This window comes from Triticum dicoccoides, chromosome 1B (assembly GCF_002162155.2).
Source record: "Triticum dicoccoides isolate Atlit2015 ecotype Zavitan chromosome 1B, WEW_v2.0, whole genome shotgun sequence".
Lineage (NCBI taxonomy): Eukaryota > Viridiplantae > Streptophyta > Magnoliopsida > Poales > Poaceae > Triticum > Triticum dicoccoides.
Genome location: NC_041381.1, coordinates 57,274,857 through 57,292,650, shown reverse-complemented (window position 1 = coordinate 57,292,650; position 17,794 = coordinate 57,274,857). Strand labels below are relative to the sequence as shown.

The following is a 17,794-nucleotide window of genomic DNA, read 5'->3' as shown; positions in this document are numbered from 1 at the left end:
GCTGCAGCCTAGTGCTCGCCTAAGTTTCTAAAATCCTGCTGAGTGGAGAGCAAACCTCCCACTCGGGGGCTTAGCTGTAGCCCAGTGCTTGCCTAAGTTTCTAAAATCCTGTCGAGTGGAGAGCAAACCTCCCACTCGGGGGCTAGCTGCAGCCCAGTGCTCGCCTAAGTTTCTAAAATCCTGCCGAGTGGAGAGCAAACCTCCCACTCGGGGGCTTAGCTGCAGCCCAGTGCTCGCCTAAGTTTCTAAAATCCTGCCGAGTGGAGAGCAAACCTCCCACTCGAGGGCTTAGCTGCAGCCCAGTGCTCGCCTAAGTTTCACTCGGAAGCTTGGTTGCAACCAAGCACTCGCCCAAACATGACGAGCACAAGTCGACTGCAATTTGTGCTTCACTCCTACCTGCAAAAGAGCATTTCAGATGCTAACATGTATTCCAAACCAAAAAAGATAGTTTTCCAAAGAAGCAAACATATTTCAACGGCAAACCAAGTTCAGATAACGTCCTACGGACCCAGAAGTGCTCAGGCATCAAGCCTGTTAAAGTTTGGCGGTTACAGAAATCACTCGGCATTCCGAGACAAATTCAAAACATCAAGCATAATAGTTTTTTACCCCTCCTGCGGAGGGCTGGAAGGCGCAACGAAATCATCCAGGTCGATCCCATCTGCAATCCGAGTGGCGGCCGCGATGAAGGTGTCCATGAAAGAACGGAAGTCATGCTTCCTAGTGTTGGCCACCTTGAGAGACACCAGCTTGTCCTCTCTCGCTTCTTTGAAGTGTACGCGGACCAAGGACAAAGCGACGTCAGCACCGCACCTGGCAGAAGACTTCTCCCACTCTTGCACTCGACTCGGAACCTCGTTCAGTCGAGTCATGAGCGACTCAAGGTCGTTCTGAAGTGTTTCTTCTTGCCAGAGCGATGTGTCGATGCGCGATATAGCGGCCTTCAGTCTTGCGAGGTAATCGACCACTGCGGCAGTGCGGGACTCGAGGCGGAGCACGTTCATAGCAGTTTCATCCTTCACCAGAGAATTGATGGGATCCAAGCCAACCTCCACTCGACTAGTCTCCTCTTCAAAGTTTTGGCAAAATTCTATGGACATGATTCAAGGATAAGATAACGCCCCTACAGCAAGTCAGTAACTACCAATCGGAGATAAGAGGTTACCTTCGAGCATGAGGAACAGTTTTTTGGCGAGTCCTCCCAGATAAAGCTCCAAGTCATTCTTCTTTCCTACCAGTTCACCAGCTTTATCGTCCAGGACCATATTGGCGTTCCTCAGTCGAGTGACTTCTTGCCTAGTCTTGTCCGCAGCCTTTTTCTGCGCCTCGGCAAGGTCAAGGTCCTTCTTCTTCAGAGCATCCCTCAGTTTTTCTGCGAAAATCACAATAAGATCAGAATCGGAGACAAGCAAGAAGCAAGGACAGTCATCAAGATTCTCACCGAACATACCTTTTGCCTCCTCCTTCGCCTTCGTGAAGTTCTCTTGGACAAGCTTTTGGTCAAGCTCAAGCTGGATATACTTGTTCTCCAATTTGGTATAGCGAGAAACAAGGTCACAAGATTTCTGCGAAAGTTCAGTCGACAAACATCAATAGCAAATCACTTCCGAGTGATTAAAGGAAAACTCGTACTATTTATAAGACTACAGATGAATCAAAACATTCAACTACAGTCTCGGGGACTACACCCAGTGGGTGCACTCAGCGTGCCCCCACTAGTTCTATCAGCTAGACTCAGAGTCGATCAGTCGACCGGAAGCAAAAAAAAATTAAAAATCTTCAGACCATAGACGATTGCCAGCAATCGACCACGGTCTCGAGGACTACACCCACTGGGTGCACTCAGCGTGCCCCCACCAGTTTCATTGTTCCACTCAACCATGGTCGAATGGTAGAAGTAAAGTGAGAAATCTCACGACACAAAGAATATAGTCGACTGCCAGCAGTCCACCGAAGAATCGGCACACCTAGTGGATGCATGACAAATATCAAAATTTCCAGTCGGTATTCAACTAACCTGGACATTACTCTGGAGAGCTGAGCTCGCGTCATAAGCTGCTTGGCTGGCAGTTCGGATCGCCTTCACCTGCTCCATCATAATCCCGGCCTGACATATGGCTTCCTTGGCAGCGCTTGCTTGATCCTCCGGGACATGGTAGGTGGAGAAGAGAGAAGGCGGGTCAGCACTCGACGATGAAGGGCGGGCAACCGTCAACGGCTCCGCAAAGGACACGGTAGCCCGAGCGACGTTGCTCCCTTCTAGAATCTGTGGTCCAGGCGCTGACACAGCCTGAGCAGCCTTGCCAGCAGTCGCCTTCCTGTTCCTCCTCTGCCTCAGGGGCGCTTCATCGTCATCGTCAGGAAGACTGATGACAATGCTAGGTGGAGCTGCAGAAGGAGTTCAAAGTCAAAAATAAAGATTCAATCAACCAAAAGCAAAACCGCGCAGATCATACCAGGCTGAGAAGTCGCAGCATCTTCCATCTCTTAATCGTCATGCCTGGATGAAGTCTCGGAAGTAGCAGCACTGCGATTTGCAAATATAAGTCGGTCAGCGATTGAATCGACCAAAAATGGAAAACATGAGTTATGACCGTTACCCAGAGACAGTCGGGATCTACATCCTCATCTTCGGTAGGGCTTTCGCCGGTTTTGACGGGGCCGCTCGGGGTTGCTTCGATGCCTTTTCAGTCGGCGCCGACGAAGTTGTCCGAGGGCGTTTGGTCGACTGCCCAGCTAGCGCGACTCCCTTGCCACGATCAGCCGCAGGATCGTGGGCGAGCTTGGACCTCCTTTCGGAACGAGGAGGCGCAACTTCCTCCTCCTCTTCCTCTTCGTCAGAACCTGCGTCTTCCTCACCCTCGTCGGCGTTCGACTCCCACTCTTCGTGACTTTTGCCTCCGCTACCCTCCTCCTCTTCGGCCTGTGCCTGCGCCCCGTTGGGCATCGAGTACAACTCAGTGGTTTCCTGAAAGACAGCAAGCAAGACAAAGGTCAATCGACTGATTTACGACAAAACAGAATGGACGCAGCAATCGGAGGAGAATAGTCGTACCTTGTCCACCTCATAAGACTGGTCGAGTGGAACGATCCTCCTAGCTCCCCGAGGGTTGTCCTTGTTCCCCGTGATGGCAGTCATCCACCTCTCCAATGTAGCATCATCGACCTCCTCTGGGTGGACCCGACTGGTGTCTTCAGTACCAGAATACAGCCACATCGGGTGGCCCCGATACTGGAGTGGTTGGATGCGCCGCCGAAGGAAAACCTCCAGAAGGTCCATGCCGGTCACACCGTCACGAATCAACTAAACTACTCTCTCCATCAACATTTTCACTTGAGCCTTCTCCTCCGGAACTACTTTCAGAGAGGAGGGCTTGTTCACTCGACTCATGGAGAAGGGAGGGAGCCCGGTTGATTGCCCTAGCGTCGATCGGTCTTGGCAGTAGAACCAGGTCGACTGCCACCCTCTGACCGACTCGGGAAGGGTCATAGTAGGGAAAGCGCTCTTGCTCCTCATCTGGACCACGAGACCCCCACACATCTGGATCACCTGGGTTCTCTCGTCATTGGGGCTGGCCTTTTTCACCGTCTGGGAACGACAAGTGAATATATGTTTGAAGAGGCCCTAGTGCGGCCGGCAACCCAAGAAATTCTCACACAGAGATACAAAGGCGGAGAGATAGACGATGGAATTCGGAGTGAAATGGTGAAGCTGAGCTCCGAAGAAATTCAGAAATCCTCGGAAGAAAAGATGCGGCGGCAAAGAAAACCCTCGATCTACATGAGTCGCCAAGAGGACGCACTCACCCTCCTGAGGTTGCGGTTGACACTCCGTCCCCGGGAGCCTCGCTGCTCCGTGCTCGATCAGCCCCTCATTGGCTAGGTCATCGAGGTCCTTCTGGGTGATGGTCGAGCGGATCCAATCTCCTTGGATCCAACCCTGCGGCAGGCGAGACCGCGACGAGGAACCACCCCGACTGGGCGCTCTCCCCTTCGCTTGCGCCGTCGCCTTCTTCGCCCGCTCCAAAGCTGTCGTCTTCTCCTTCACCATCGCCGCCGATGAAGCCCGAACGGAGCAGCGGTGCTGGGTAGTTGGCGAGCGCAGCAGATGAATCTGGAGACGAAGGAGGATAGAATGAGGAAGCACTGTTCGGAAAACCTCCGCCCGGTTCCTTATATGGGGTCACTTCCGAGTGACTGACGGGTAGGCCCAGGCAATCCTGTCAAATCCCGAAACAGTCGTGCACGCGATACGTGGCGAAAAAGGCGGCGCGGAGATCGAGGCGTCCCTGCCTTATCCCGTCCGAGTACCGCGGCGTTCTCCGCTTCGCGCGCTTCCCAGAATCCGGATCCCACTAAATCCGCTAACCAACAGGGCAACTTGTCAGACAGAAGATCTCCTGCGATCTGTCGCTCGGAAATCTCCAAGTTCATAAAGTTCACTCGACAGATATAAAGAATGGATCAAGGCGACTGAAGAAAGTTGACACCCTCACTTAGAAGTCATTGATCCTGAGCAAAAAACGCCTTTACAGTACCAGAAAGCAGGGCGGAAAGACTGCCAACTCCGTCCTCACTCAAACCTCGATCCATTCGGGGGCTACTGATGAAGTCATGTACCTAGGGTAGGGTTACGGACCTGTCCAAGGTACCCTCCCCAAGGACATCTCTTAGAAGAAGTAGTCTTTCAGTCGACCAAGAGGGATTCCACTCGACCGGCTAGAAGACACTCGACGAACCTGAAGACACTCGACCATGAAGACTCACTCGACCACCAGGAGTACAAGATCTACTCTGTATCCAAACGGTCTGTAATTAAGTAGTCTTAATGGTCATGATGACACTTTATGTAGGGCGTTACCAGTAACGCCAGGCCTTAATGTACTTTAACCCTCTGCTACGTGGGCTGGCTGGGGTCCTGGCGTCCTCTATATAAGCCACCCCCTCCACTGGTAGAAGGGTTCGCACCCCTGTAACTATCACACACATAATCCAGTCGACCGCCTCCGGGCTCCGAGACGTAGGGCTGTTACTTCTCCCGAGAAGGGCCTGAACTCGTTAAACACTCGTGTGTACAACTGCTCCAATAGCTAGGATCTTGCCTCTCCATACCTACCCCCCATTCTACTGTCAGACTTAGAACCACGACACTACCTGCATCAAAGTCTTGAGTTTGTTGCGCACGTCACAGAAATCACCCTTAAGAAGAGCCAATGCCATGAGGCATCTGAAACAATGCAAAAATACCACACTGTCAATTCTGAAGAGGTTGATCAAACCAAGTTTAAATGGTAGAGCAATTGAAACCCTCTGTTTGGCCCAGCAAAAAAAAACTTTGTTTGGAAAAAAAAACTAGCTACCTGAAAACTTAGTTGCGCGATAAACATGAGCCTAGAGCCGACAAGTTACAAGAGAATAATCAAAGAGACATGTATTCAAATATAGAACTGAGTTCTATCAATCAGCTGATTCGAGACAAAGTGAAAAACTAGGTTAGTTCTTAAGAATGTCATATTAGTATGAGCTAAAACTAGTGTCATAGAAGACGAAATAAGCTGGCAGGCTTGCATACATGATTTGACCAACACATATAGTACAAAATCATTATTGTGCAACATAGAAAATGAGATACTGAGTACAAACCCTTTTTTGTTTTTTGCCATGTAGAACTTTTGGAAGTCCATGCAAGCGAGATTCACTTTCTTAGCACCAACACTGATACATGCCAAAAAGAGCAACATCAGAAAACTATAATGTTTTGAATCTTATTAAATGCTATAGTATGTTAATACACACAAACATACATGGGTTGTCACAATAATATTCTCAAGGGGCCATTTTCTATCATGGCTGTCAACACAATAAATTGTTTGAAGAATCAGAAGAAGAAACATTGGCCTTACGGCATCAGTAGTGCCAAAGATATTTACAAAATGGCAAAGTTTTCATGGCGGAGCCAAACATTGGAATGGACATCGGTAGTTCCATTATAGAAAACACAACTAAATTCGCATTCCATGACGTACACTCCCTGCACCGACACATCCGAATAAAAATAATGCCGATGCAGTGAATAAACTAAAAAAAAAGGCACTTGGCGCAATATATATATGTAGAGTAGCCGACCGTAAATACCATAAATTAATGTTTCTGTAACGACAAATTTTTATTGCTGGCCTAGAATATTGTCATTGGCGAATGGCAGATTTAGTAAGACTAGAATTGTTCACAAGACGACAAAATTTTATTTGATGACCTAAGCATTGCCATAGACAGGAATACCGACAATTAGGTAACCGAAAACACAACTAAACTCAGCTCTTCTACTTATGTGCATACGATAGTCGACAACGACAGACATCTGCAATCCGAAGAGAAACATGGACACGCTAGAAAAAACCTCCATTGGCGTTACGCTGTCGCTGAATAGCACATGATTAATAAATATTACAAAGTTAATAACATTATTGTTGGCATGAATATCGGTACTTCCGTAGTACAAGAAACAGAACTAAGCTCATTTCTTCTAATTATCGCGACACGACACTGCAACTGTCATGATGGGCATGCCCGTGACAAACACATCTGAATCCATGCAGCCGAGAAACACAGAGACAGAGAGTTAAAAATGGACGGGGATATATAGAAAAGGAAGGGCTATTCATCATCATACGTGGAACTGCTCCCCTTGAGTTGCTGCACCAGGGCGTCCACCTTGCAGAAGTCCACCTCGTGCAGGGGCTGGTTCCTGCGGATGGGCAAGTAGAGGCAGAGCAAGTCAGTCACTGCCCGCTGTCCAGGGCGCTGTTCCGGTGCCTCTCGGCTCTGGCTCCCTGTGCGCTCTTCCCATGCGTGTTGGGGAGCTTGAGCCTGCTTCCGATGCTGTCGGCGCTCGGGGCCGTAGCCCGGTCAGGCACCAGCGGCCGGCCTCTGCCAGACGCATATCCAGGGACGCACGCACCCCCCCGGCATCACCACCCCTGTCTCCTACAACGGTGCTCCGAACCCCGCCGGCCTCCAAGCGTGACGAAACTCATGCTGCTGCGGCGGCTTCCCAAAACCTGAGTCCGGCGCTCATCGAGCTTTGTTAGCCGACCATGATGCAGCGACCTCTTCTGGATATGTCCCCGATGCGGCCCCCAGGCTTTGAAGCCTCGCCCACCCCGCCTCTCCAGTGCAACGGCAACCTGCAGCGAACCCCTTCGCCAACCCGTGCTCGCCTTGTTGATGCTGGACACGACCTGCCCGCTGGCTTGGCGGAGCTCGTTGTGCCCTGTCTCGAGCTCCCAGCAACGCTCTTCTGCTCAAAACAGCCGGCGCTCCTGCCGCTCACATCTGTGCAACCTTCTGAAGCACCCATGGCATCACCGAGGCCAAGCCCTCCAGCAGCCCGTCGGAAGACTTTGGCAGGCATGAGGATCTCCAAGGAAGGCGGGATCTCTCTGCAACGGATCAGGCGCCCTTCCAACCGCACGCCGGCTGCCCCGGTTGCAAAGGTGGCTGAGCGCCTTGTTTGTCGCACCCTGGGCATAACCAAAGATGGTGAAGATGTCACCGCTTCGACCCTGAATGCATTCACGGAGAGATTCAAGGAGCAGCTCCCCCCTGAAGTGATTGTGTCCATGAGGGATTTTTTCAAGCTTGACGATAGTGCTATTGCTGCTGTCGAGGACGCGCTGATAGACCACGGTGGTGCAGCGGCTATGGACTCTGTGGGGCTGGAACAAGATGGCCAGGGATCGCAGCCAGCGATCGCCTGAGTAGGTAGTCTCTGGGTTAGGGCCTTCATGTTTGTTATGTTAGTACGCCATCCTGATGCTTTCCAGGGGATTACACTTGCTACTAGTTTGCACGTATCCAGTTCGTGCATAGACATTAGTTACTTTGGGCCTTGTAGATGGGACTGTGTTCCCATTGTGTGTGTGTTGGTGTTTAGTCAGGTTCGGCCATGGGCCATGTACCTGGGACTTGGATCCCCTCCTGGTTGTATTATTGTTATTTCATATGTTAGTCAAAGGCCATCTGCTGTGCACCCATGACAGAACAGCCTATCAATACACTCAGCTGGAATGTGAGAGGGCTTAATTGCCCGGACCGTAGAGCAGCTGTCAAGGCTACCATCTTCGACACCACTTGTCATTTGGTCTGTCTCCAAGAGACTAAGTTGAGCACCGTTGACAGATACATTGCTGCTTCTCTCGGTGGAAACAAGCTTCACAGTTTCGTGCACCGCCCGGCCACCGGAACCAGGGGCGGAATCCTTATGCTATGGGATGACAGCCTCCTTCATGTCTCCGACATCACCACCTCGACTTTTTGTCTCTCTGCTATGGTGCGGATTCGTGCTTCCGACTCCTCCTTCAAAATCACGTCCGTCTATGGCCCCACCGATAGCGCATCCAAAGATGCATTCTTTGCGGAGCTGCTTAGCCAGAAGCCACCTCCGGGAGTGGCATGGCTTGCCACTGGAGACTTCAACCAAATCTACCGTGCCAGGGATAAAAACAAACGGAATGTTAACCGTAGCAGAATCAATCGCTTTCGTGCTGCTTTGCAATCTTGCAAGCTCAAGGAGATCCATCTACAGAACAGGCGTTTCACCTAGAGCAATGAGAGGACAAATCCCACCCTTTGCAAACTTGACTCCTTCTTATACAACGCCGAGTGGGACACCACCTTCAACACCCATGTGTTGCACGCCTTGTCATCATCCCTCTCCGACCACTGCCCTCTCTTGCTTGCTGATGACAAAGGACCCAAAAGACCTTGGTCTTTCAAGTTTGAAAATTTCTGGACCTCCCTTCCACGCGGCACTACTCGTGATCCTAAGGCTGGACATTGCGCAGGAATCGCGCCCCCTATCGCCGGAGGAGCTTGACCTACGTGCTAGACTAAAATGCAGGGTGATCAGTTTGGCAGTTCTGCAGAGGGCCAGAAAGAGCCAATGCGCCCGAATCTCTAACCTCAAGGAGGGTGATGCAAACACAAAGTTCTTCCACCGCCGCGTCAATGCCCGAAGAAGAAAGAACCACATCCAACGCATCAAGCTCGCAAGCGGTTGGGTTACTGACCATGGCGAAAAAGAAAAGATCATCCATGACCACTTCTCTGAGGTCATGGGGAAGGGGCACACGAGCAACCTTGACTTCAATTGGGAGGAGCTCAACGTGCAGCCGGTCGATCTTCACACCCTAGATGACACTATCACTGAGGACGAGGTTTGGAACGCCATTAAAGAAATGCCAAGCGGCAAGGCTCTCGGCCCGGACGGCTTCACGGGTATCTTTTTCAAGAAATGTTGGGCCATCGTCAGACCTGATATCATGCGAGTCATCCACCGGTTTAACTCCCTTCACACGTCCAATCTTCAATGGTTGAACTCCGCCAATGTGGTGCTCTTGCCCAAGAAGGATGGCGCGGAGGGCATCTCTGATTATAGGCCCATAAGCCTCATCCATGCCATTGCCAAAATCATTGCTAAGGTGCTCTCCTTGCGGCTTGCCCCGCATATGGATGCCCTCATCTCCAACGCCCAAAGCGCCTTCATAAAAAAGAGAAGCATGCATGACAACTTCATGTATGTGTGGAACTTTGCTCGACGCCTCCACAAGCGCAAGATCCCTGCCCTTCTGTTCAAGCTTGACATTAGAAAAGCCTTCGACTCTGTCAAATGGAAATTCATCCTGGACCTCCTGCAACGTAGGGGTTTCCCTAGCAAATTCCGTGACTGGATTGCCACACTGCTTTGCTCCTCATCCTCGCGTTTCCTGCTCAATGGGCTGCCCGGACCTCCCATCTATCATGGTCGTGGATTTCGTCAAGGGGACCCGATCTCGCTGCTGCTATTCGTCCTCGCAATTGACCCGCTTCACCAAATTCTTGAGTTGGCAACTAGGAAGGGCCTCCTGCATAAGATTCGGGGACGAGGCGCTATGATGAGAACCTCCTTATATGCAGATGACGCAGCTATTTTCATGGCCCCAATCAAAAGCGACGTCGACAACCTCGCCACCATCTTGAAGGGTTTCGGTGATGTCACGGGTCTATGCACCAACTTCCACAAGAGTTCGGTTGTGCCAATCAGATGTACCAATGTTGACTTGGATCATGTCCTCAGTGTCGTTCCCGTGTCTAGAGCCACCTTCGCGATGAAATATCTGGGACTCCCACTCTCGGTCTGGCAGCTCAAGACCGTGGATTTCCAATACCTTGAAGACAAGGCGGCCGGCAAGCTTGCCACCTGGGACGACCAAAACATCACCACCATCAGGCGCACGACACTTGTCAGATCGGTTATTGCCTCCCAAGCAGTGTATGCCATCACACCTCTCATCGTGCCACCACGCTCTCTTCACAACATCAACAAATTGGAGAGGGCTTTCCTTTGGTCTGGATCGGATAAGACGACCGGTGCCAAATGTAAAGTGAATTGGAAGGTGGTTTGCCGCCCCAAGGAGTATGGAGGCCTTGGGGTTCTAGACACTGACAAGTTTGCTCGGGCCTTACGTCTTAGGTGGCCATGGTATGAATGGAAGGAGCCAAACAAGCTTTGGGTGGGGCTTGGGAACCCTTGCACGGAGGAGGACATGGACTTCTTCTATGCCTCAACGACCATCATTTTGGGCAACGGTGCCAAAACACCTTTTTGGGATTCCCCATGGCTTCTTGGGCGGAAACCGAAGGACATTGCCCCTTTGATTTATGAGGCCTCCACGCGCAAGAACTGGAAGGTGCGTGAGGCCCTCCATGAAGATGCTTGGATTCTTAAGATCGGTCGCAACACCATCGTCTCCGGTGCCCACATCCTCCAATTCTTCATGTTATGGATGCTTTTGCATGACCTACACTTGGATCAACAAACTGACGATGACATTATTTGGGAACACGCCAACGACGGGTCCTACTCCGCGGCCACCGCCTACAAGGCTCAGTTTCTTGGACTGACACTTTCGCCCATGGACTTTATGATCTGGAAGGCTTGGGCCCCTCCTAAGATCAAGTTTTTTGCTTGGTTGGCTATCCAAGACCGGATTTGGACAGCCGACAGATTGGAGCGGCGCGGTTGGCAACACTGTGGACTTTGCCCGCTTTGCAAACGTGTTGGTGAGACGGGTGCACACCTCTTCTACAAATGCCGCTACACCATAAGGCTATGGAACTCGGTCATCCTTGAATTTGGTCTAACGCACATGGACACCTCCTCTTGGCATTTGGATGGATCCGTTTTGGAATGGTGGGAAAAGCGAACCTGCTTGCAAAACCCAAACCGACGAGCCTTGGCCTCACTTACAATGCTAGTCTCTTGGACGATCTGGAACGAGCATAATGCTCGGGTCTTCCGACACAAGGGCGCACCGCCTCCGGTCCTTCTCCGTGCTATCATCAACGACGTCAAGCTTTGGGTTCTCGCGGGAGCTAAAAAACTGGGGTGTATTCTTGTGCGCGAGTAGTTGCCATGCCGGGCATATGGGTCATTTGTAACACTCTAAAACAGTTCTCTCTTATTTAATGAACGAGGCAAATCTTTTACCTCCGTTTCAAGAAAAGTATCCGAGACGAGAAGAGAAAGAGACAACAAGGCCACGCGCGTGGCGTGGGGGAGGTGACACGGACAGCAGGCCGTCGATGTCCGTGAGGATCCTGTCGCCGTCATTGAGGAAGATGTTGAGGACTTCGGCCACGTAGCCCGTGCCTGCACTGCCTTCGTCCAGCTCCTGCAGCTGCTGGAAATACGCGTCCACGGCACCCTAGATCGACCACGGCAATGAGACTGTCAGGGGTCAGGAGATGTCAGGGGACAGCCAGTCGAAACCCATCATGAGAGCAGAGAGCACGGCGGCTATAGAGGTGAGGGAAGGGACTGACCGTGGCGTACATGCTGGTGAGGTGGGCGTGCAGCTGGGCCCGGAGCTCGGTGATGGCCTCCATGGCTATGTTGGGTCGTCGAGAGGAGGCGAGAGAGCACTTTCCGGGGGCGGAATTGGAAGCTGCTGCTCCGGTGGCGGAGTGGACGAGGACAGGAGAGGAGTGCGGTGGAATTCGCTTACTCTCTCACGGAGCCTTTTGGCAGCGAGTTTTCGGTTGCTCATTTACTCTACTGGCTGGCAGCGAGTCTGCTTCGAATTCGATTACACTACTGGCTGGCAGCGAATGTTCTAGTGCTCGATTAGTGTACTGGCTGGCAGCAATATTAATAAAGAGCTTGGAGATGGCGTGCATCGGTGCATGCATGCACTTACATTTGGGCGGATGCATGGATGGATGCTGCTGCATGTAGAAGATGACAGCGGGAGCCAGGCAGCAGCACGCGCATGACTTTTCGTTTTTTCAACCACTCATTCTGCCCTTAGCACGGGCCCCACTGGTCATTAAAAAATAAAAAACATAAATACACATGGGTGTTGTTTGTGCTAAAAAACGAAATAAAGAATATATACTAGGAAAAACACGATTCCATCACGTCCATAACGCTAGATCAATTTGCAGATTCACGAAAAAGGGTTTCCCCCGCTTTGTATTACAAAGCAACCAACCGATACAACCAAGAATAGGTGCTGGGCCGGAAATAACACAATCACACCTAAAAGAAACGAAAGAGAAACAACAAGAGAAAAGAATGTCGACAACAGCGGATCGACGAAAACGATGAAGCTTCACGACCACTGCGCCCACCGAAGATCTCCCACCAAACTCCAAGGCTCCGAAGCACCGGTACCCATCAACACCTTCAAAGAAGGACCGCGACGATGACGACACTGCTGCCAAGGGTTTCCCCCGGTACACGACGAGGCGAGAGGAAGGATCGCCCCCGACGCCCTCCAGGAAGGTCCGGCGGCACCCAGCGGCGTCGCCGCGTCAGTGTCGGACAGGCCGACAGGGGTTTCCCCCGATCCCAACCTTCACCTCGGATGCTCCAGAGCCTGCCACCAAACAGACCACCATCTTGCGCCACCATGGTCAAGAAACCTCCACACCGTCTCACCACGACACCACGAAGCGAGGTCTGCACAACAAGGAATAGGAGCCGGGACTAGGGGCCGCAGCACCGTCGGCACGCGGGAGGGCACAACCTCCACCGTCAACGACGGTAGCCGACCAGACACAATAGCAGGAGTATACCAGGCCCGTGGGCCCACAGGCCCGGCCGGGATCTACATGCCCGTAAAGCTCCCGCCCTCGCGCTGCAGCAGGTACGTCGTCGGCGTCTAATACGTCCATTTTGCATCATGTTTTTATATCAATATTTATTGCATTATGGGCTGTTATTACACATTATATATCAATACTTATCGCTATTCTCTTTTATTTTATAAGGTTTACCATGAAGAGGAGGAATGCCGGCAGCTGAAATTCTGGCTGGAAAAGGAGGAAACATTGGAAACCTATTCTGCACTGCTCCAAAAGACCTGAAACTCCACGAAACTTATTTTTGGAATTACTAAGAATTATTGAGCGGAAGAAACACCTCAGGGGGCTCACACCCTGGCTAGGAGGGTAGGGGGCGCGCCCACCCCTACCGGGCGCGCCCCCTATCTCCTGGGCCTCCTGATGGACCTCCGGTGTCCATCTTCTGCTATATGAAGGCTTTTACCCTGGAAAAAATCGTGGGCAAGCTTACGGGACGAAACTCCGCCGCCACGAGGCGGCACCTTGGCGGAACCAATCTAGAGCTCAGGCAGAGCTGTTCTGCCAGGGACACTTCCCTCCGGGAGGGGGAAATCATCACCATTGTCATCACCAAAGATCCTCCCATCGGGAGAGGGTCAATCTCCATCAACATCTTCACGAGCACCATCTCCTCTCAAATCCTAGTTCATCTCTTGTATCCAATCTTGTATCCAAAACCACAAATTGGTACCTGTGGGTTTCTAGTAGTGTTGATTACTCCTTGTAGTTGATTCTAACTGGTTTACTTGGTGGAAGATCATATATTCAGATCGTTAATGCATATTATTACTCCTCTGATTATGAACATGAATATGCTTTGTGAGTAGTTACGTTTGTTCCTGAGGACATGGGTAAAGTCTTGCTATTAGTAGTCATGTGAATTTGGTATTCGTTCGATATTTTGATGAGATGTATGTTGTCTTTCCTCTAGTGATGTTATGTGAACGTCGACTACATGACACTTCACCATTATTTGGGCCTACAGGAAGGCATTGGGAAGTAATAAGTAGATGACGGGTTGCTAGAGTGACAGAAGCTTAAACCCTAGTTTATGCGTTGCTTCGTAAGGGGCTGATTTGGATCCATATGTTTATTGTTGTGGTTAGGTTTACCTTAATACTTCTTTTGTAGTTGTGGATGCTCGCAATAGGGGTTAATCATAAGTGGTATGCTTGTCCAAGTAAGGGCAGTATCCAAGCACCGGTCCACCCACATATCAAATTATCAAAGTACCGAACGCGAATCATATGAGTGTGATGAAACTAGCTTGACGATAATTCCCATATGTCCTCGGGAGCACTTTTCTCATTATAAGAAATTGTCCACGATGGTCCTTTGCTACAAAAAGGATTGTGCCACCTTGCTGCACCTTATTTACTTTAATTGCTTGTTACTCGTTACAGTTTATCTTATCACAAAACTATCTGTTACCTACAATTTTAATGCTTGCAGAGAAAATCTTACTGAAAACCGCTTATCATTTCCTTGTGCTCCTTGTTGGGTTCGACACTCTTACTTATAGAAAGGACTACGATAGATCCCCTACACTTGTGGGTCATCAAGACTCTTTTCTGGCGCCGTTGCCAGGGAGTGTAGCGCTTTTGGTGAGTGGAACTTGGTAAGGAAACATTTATATAGTGTGCTAAAATTTTCTGTTACTTGTTACTATGGAAACTAATCCTTTGAGGGGCTTGTTTGGAGCATCTTCGCCCCGAGCAGTAGAGCAAAGAGTTGCTCCTCAACCTACTCAACCTACTGAAAATGTTCACTTTGAAATTCCTTCGGGTATGATAGAGAAACTACTAGCTAATCCATTTGCAGGAGATGGAACATTGCATCCCGATTTACACCTTATCTTTGTGGATGAAATTTGTGGATTATTTAAGCTTGTAGGTATTCCCGATGATGTTGTCAAAAGTAAGGTCTTCCCTTTAACTTTGAAGGGAGATGCATTGACATGGTATAGGCTATGTGATGATACGGGATCCTGGAATTATAAACGATTGAAGTTGGAATTTCACCAGAAGTTCTATCCTATGCATCTTGTTCATCGTGATCGTAATTACATATATAATTTCTGGCCTCGTGAAGGAGAAAGCATCGCTCAATCTTGGGGGAGGCTTATGTCAATGTTATATTCATGCCCCAATCATGAGCTCTCCAGAGAAATAATTATTCAAAAAATTTATGCTCGGCTTTCTCTCAATGATCACACCATGCTCGATACATCCTGTGCTGGTTCTTATATGCTGAAGACTATTGAATTCAAATGGGACTTATTGGAAAGAATTAAATGCAACTCTGAAGATTGGGGTTCCGACGATGGTAAGGAGTCAGGTATGACACCTAAGTTTGATTGTGTTAAATCTGTTATGGATACTGATGCTTTTCGTGGATTTAGCGCTAAATATGGTCTTGACTCTGAGATAGCTTCTTTCTGTGAATCTTTTGCTACTCACATTGATCTCCCTAAGGAGAAGTGGTTTAAATATAATCCTCCCATTGAAGTAAAAGTAATTGCACCTATTACAGTTGAAGAAAAGACTGTCACCTATAGTGATCCTATTGTTCCTACTACTTATGTTGAGAAACCTCCTTTTCCTGTTAGAATGAAGGATCATGCTAAAGCTTCAACTGTTGTTCGTAAGAGTAATACTAGAACTTATACACCTCCTGAGCAAATCAAAGTTGAACCTAGTATTGCTATGGTCAAAGATCTCTTGGATGATAATTTAGATGGGCATGTAATTTACTTTTGTGGTGAAACTGCTAATATTGTTAAACCAGATGCCAAAATACATAGACCTGTCGTAGGCATGCCTGTTATTTCTGTTAAAATAGGAGATCATTGTTATCATGGCCTATGTGATATGGGTGCTAGTGCTAGTGCAATACTTATTTCCTTATACCAAGAGATTATGCATGATATTGCACCTGCTGAGTTAAAAGACATTGATGTCACAATTAAGCTTGCCAATAGAGATACTATTAGGCCTTTTGGGATTGTTAGAGATGTTGAAGTCTTGTGTGGGAAGGTCAAATACCCTGCTGATTTTCTTGTTCTTGGTTCCCCACAAGATGACTTTTGTCCCATTATATTTGGTTGACCCTTCTTGAACACTGTTAATGCTAAGATTGATTGCGAAGAGGATGTTGTTACGATTGGATTGGATGATATGACTCATGAGTTTAATTCTGCTAAAATTCATAGACAACCCCGTGATAAAGAATTACCTAGTAAGTATGAAATAATTGGTGTTGTTTCTATTGTCGTGCCTCCTACTGATCCGTTAGAACAATATTTGTTAGACCATGAAAATGAAATGTTTGTGAATGAAAGAAGGGAAATAGATGAAGTATTCCTTCAGTAGGTTCCTATCTTGAAACACAACTTACCTATTGAAATCCTAGGGGATCCTCCTCCACCCAAGGGTGCTCCCGTGTTTGAACTCAAACCATTACCTGATAATCTTAAATATGCTTATCTTGATGAAAAGAAGATATATCCTCTTATTATTAGTGCTAACCTTTTAGAACAAGAAGAAGAAAGATTAATGAAAACTCTGAACAAGCACCGTGCTGCTATTGGATATACTCTGGATGATCTTAAGGGCATTAGTCCTACTCTATGCCAACACAAAATTAAAGTGGAAAAAGATGCCAAACCAGTCAGAGATCCTCAACAAAGATTAAATCCTAATATGAAAGAAGTGGTAAGAAATGAGATACTAAAGCTCCTCGAGGCAGGTATAATTTATCCCGTTGCTGATAGTGAATGGGTAAGCCCTGTCCATTGTGTCCCTAAAAAGGGAGGTATTACTGTTGTTCCTAATGATAAAGATGAATTGATCCCGCAAAGAATTATTACAGGTTATAGGATGGTAATTGATTTCCATAAATTAAATAAAGCTACTAAGAAAGATCATTACCCTTTACCTTTTATTGATCAAATGCTAGAAAGACTATACAAACATACACATTTCTGCCTTCTAGATGGTTATTCTGGTTTCTCTCAAATACTAATGATCAGAAAAATCCAATCTATCCATCTGTACCATTTTCATGCATGTTAGAACAACTTATATCTGCTGTTTAGGACAAATCATATGAATGGCATTTAAATAATCACATGTGGAGTTTGAATTTGAACCTAGGATTCAAACCAACTCCATTTAACTTGCTGCTAGTTGCATTAGCTCAAATCACAGCATATTGCCATGTCATGATCATGCATCATATTGTGCATTGCATTGATTGTGTTCTTCCTTGTTTGCCGGTATTTGTCCCCTCTCGATAGACGTGATACCGACGATGAGTTCGATGACACCGACGAAGAACTATATTATCTTCAGAAGTGCCAGGCAAGCAAAACCTCCTTGTTCATTCCGATACAATCCCACTCTCTCGCTCCTGCTCTCTTTTACTGCATTAGGACAACAACGACATATCTGTTACTTGCTGCGGTAGTTGAACCCCTTTCCTCTGCATGACCTGTCATTGCCACAGTAAATAGATGAAACCCACTAGCATGAGTAGGAGTTGTTTGAGCCCTAATGTGCCTACTCATTCATGCTTGTTTGTCATGCCTGCTATTGCTTAGAGTTGTGTCAGGTCTGATTCATCG

The 17,794-nt window shown here is 48.6% G+C and overlaps 1 protein-coding gene across 1 annotated transcript in view; it reads right to left on the bottom strand.

Annotated features, from left to right (window-relative positions):
• Positions 1–12,078, bottom strand: part of LOC119301065 (histidine-containing phosphotransfer protein 2-like) — a 48,864-nt gene extending 36,786 nt beyond the window's left edge. The window contains exons 1-5 of the mRNA XM_037577967.1: positions 11,869–12,078; positions 11,617–11,750; positions 6,677–6,751; positions 5,647–5,718; positions 5,158–5,230 (exon numbers count right to left, since the gene is read on the bottom strand). Coding sequence (XP_037433864.1) covers positions 5,158–5,230; positions 5,647–5,718; positions 6,677–6,751; positions 11,617–11,750; positions 11,869–11,931 — 417 coding nt within the window. The 5' untranslated portion in view covers positions 11,932–12,078. The remainder of the gene's footprint in view (positions 1–5,157; positions 5,231–5,646; positions 5,719–6,676; positions 6,752–11,616; positions 11,751–11,868) is intronic.
• Between the last annotated feature and the right edge of the window lie 5,716 nt (positions 12,079–17,794).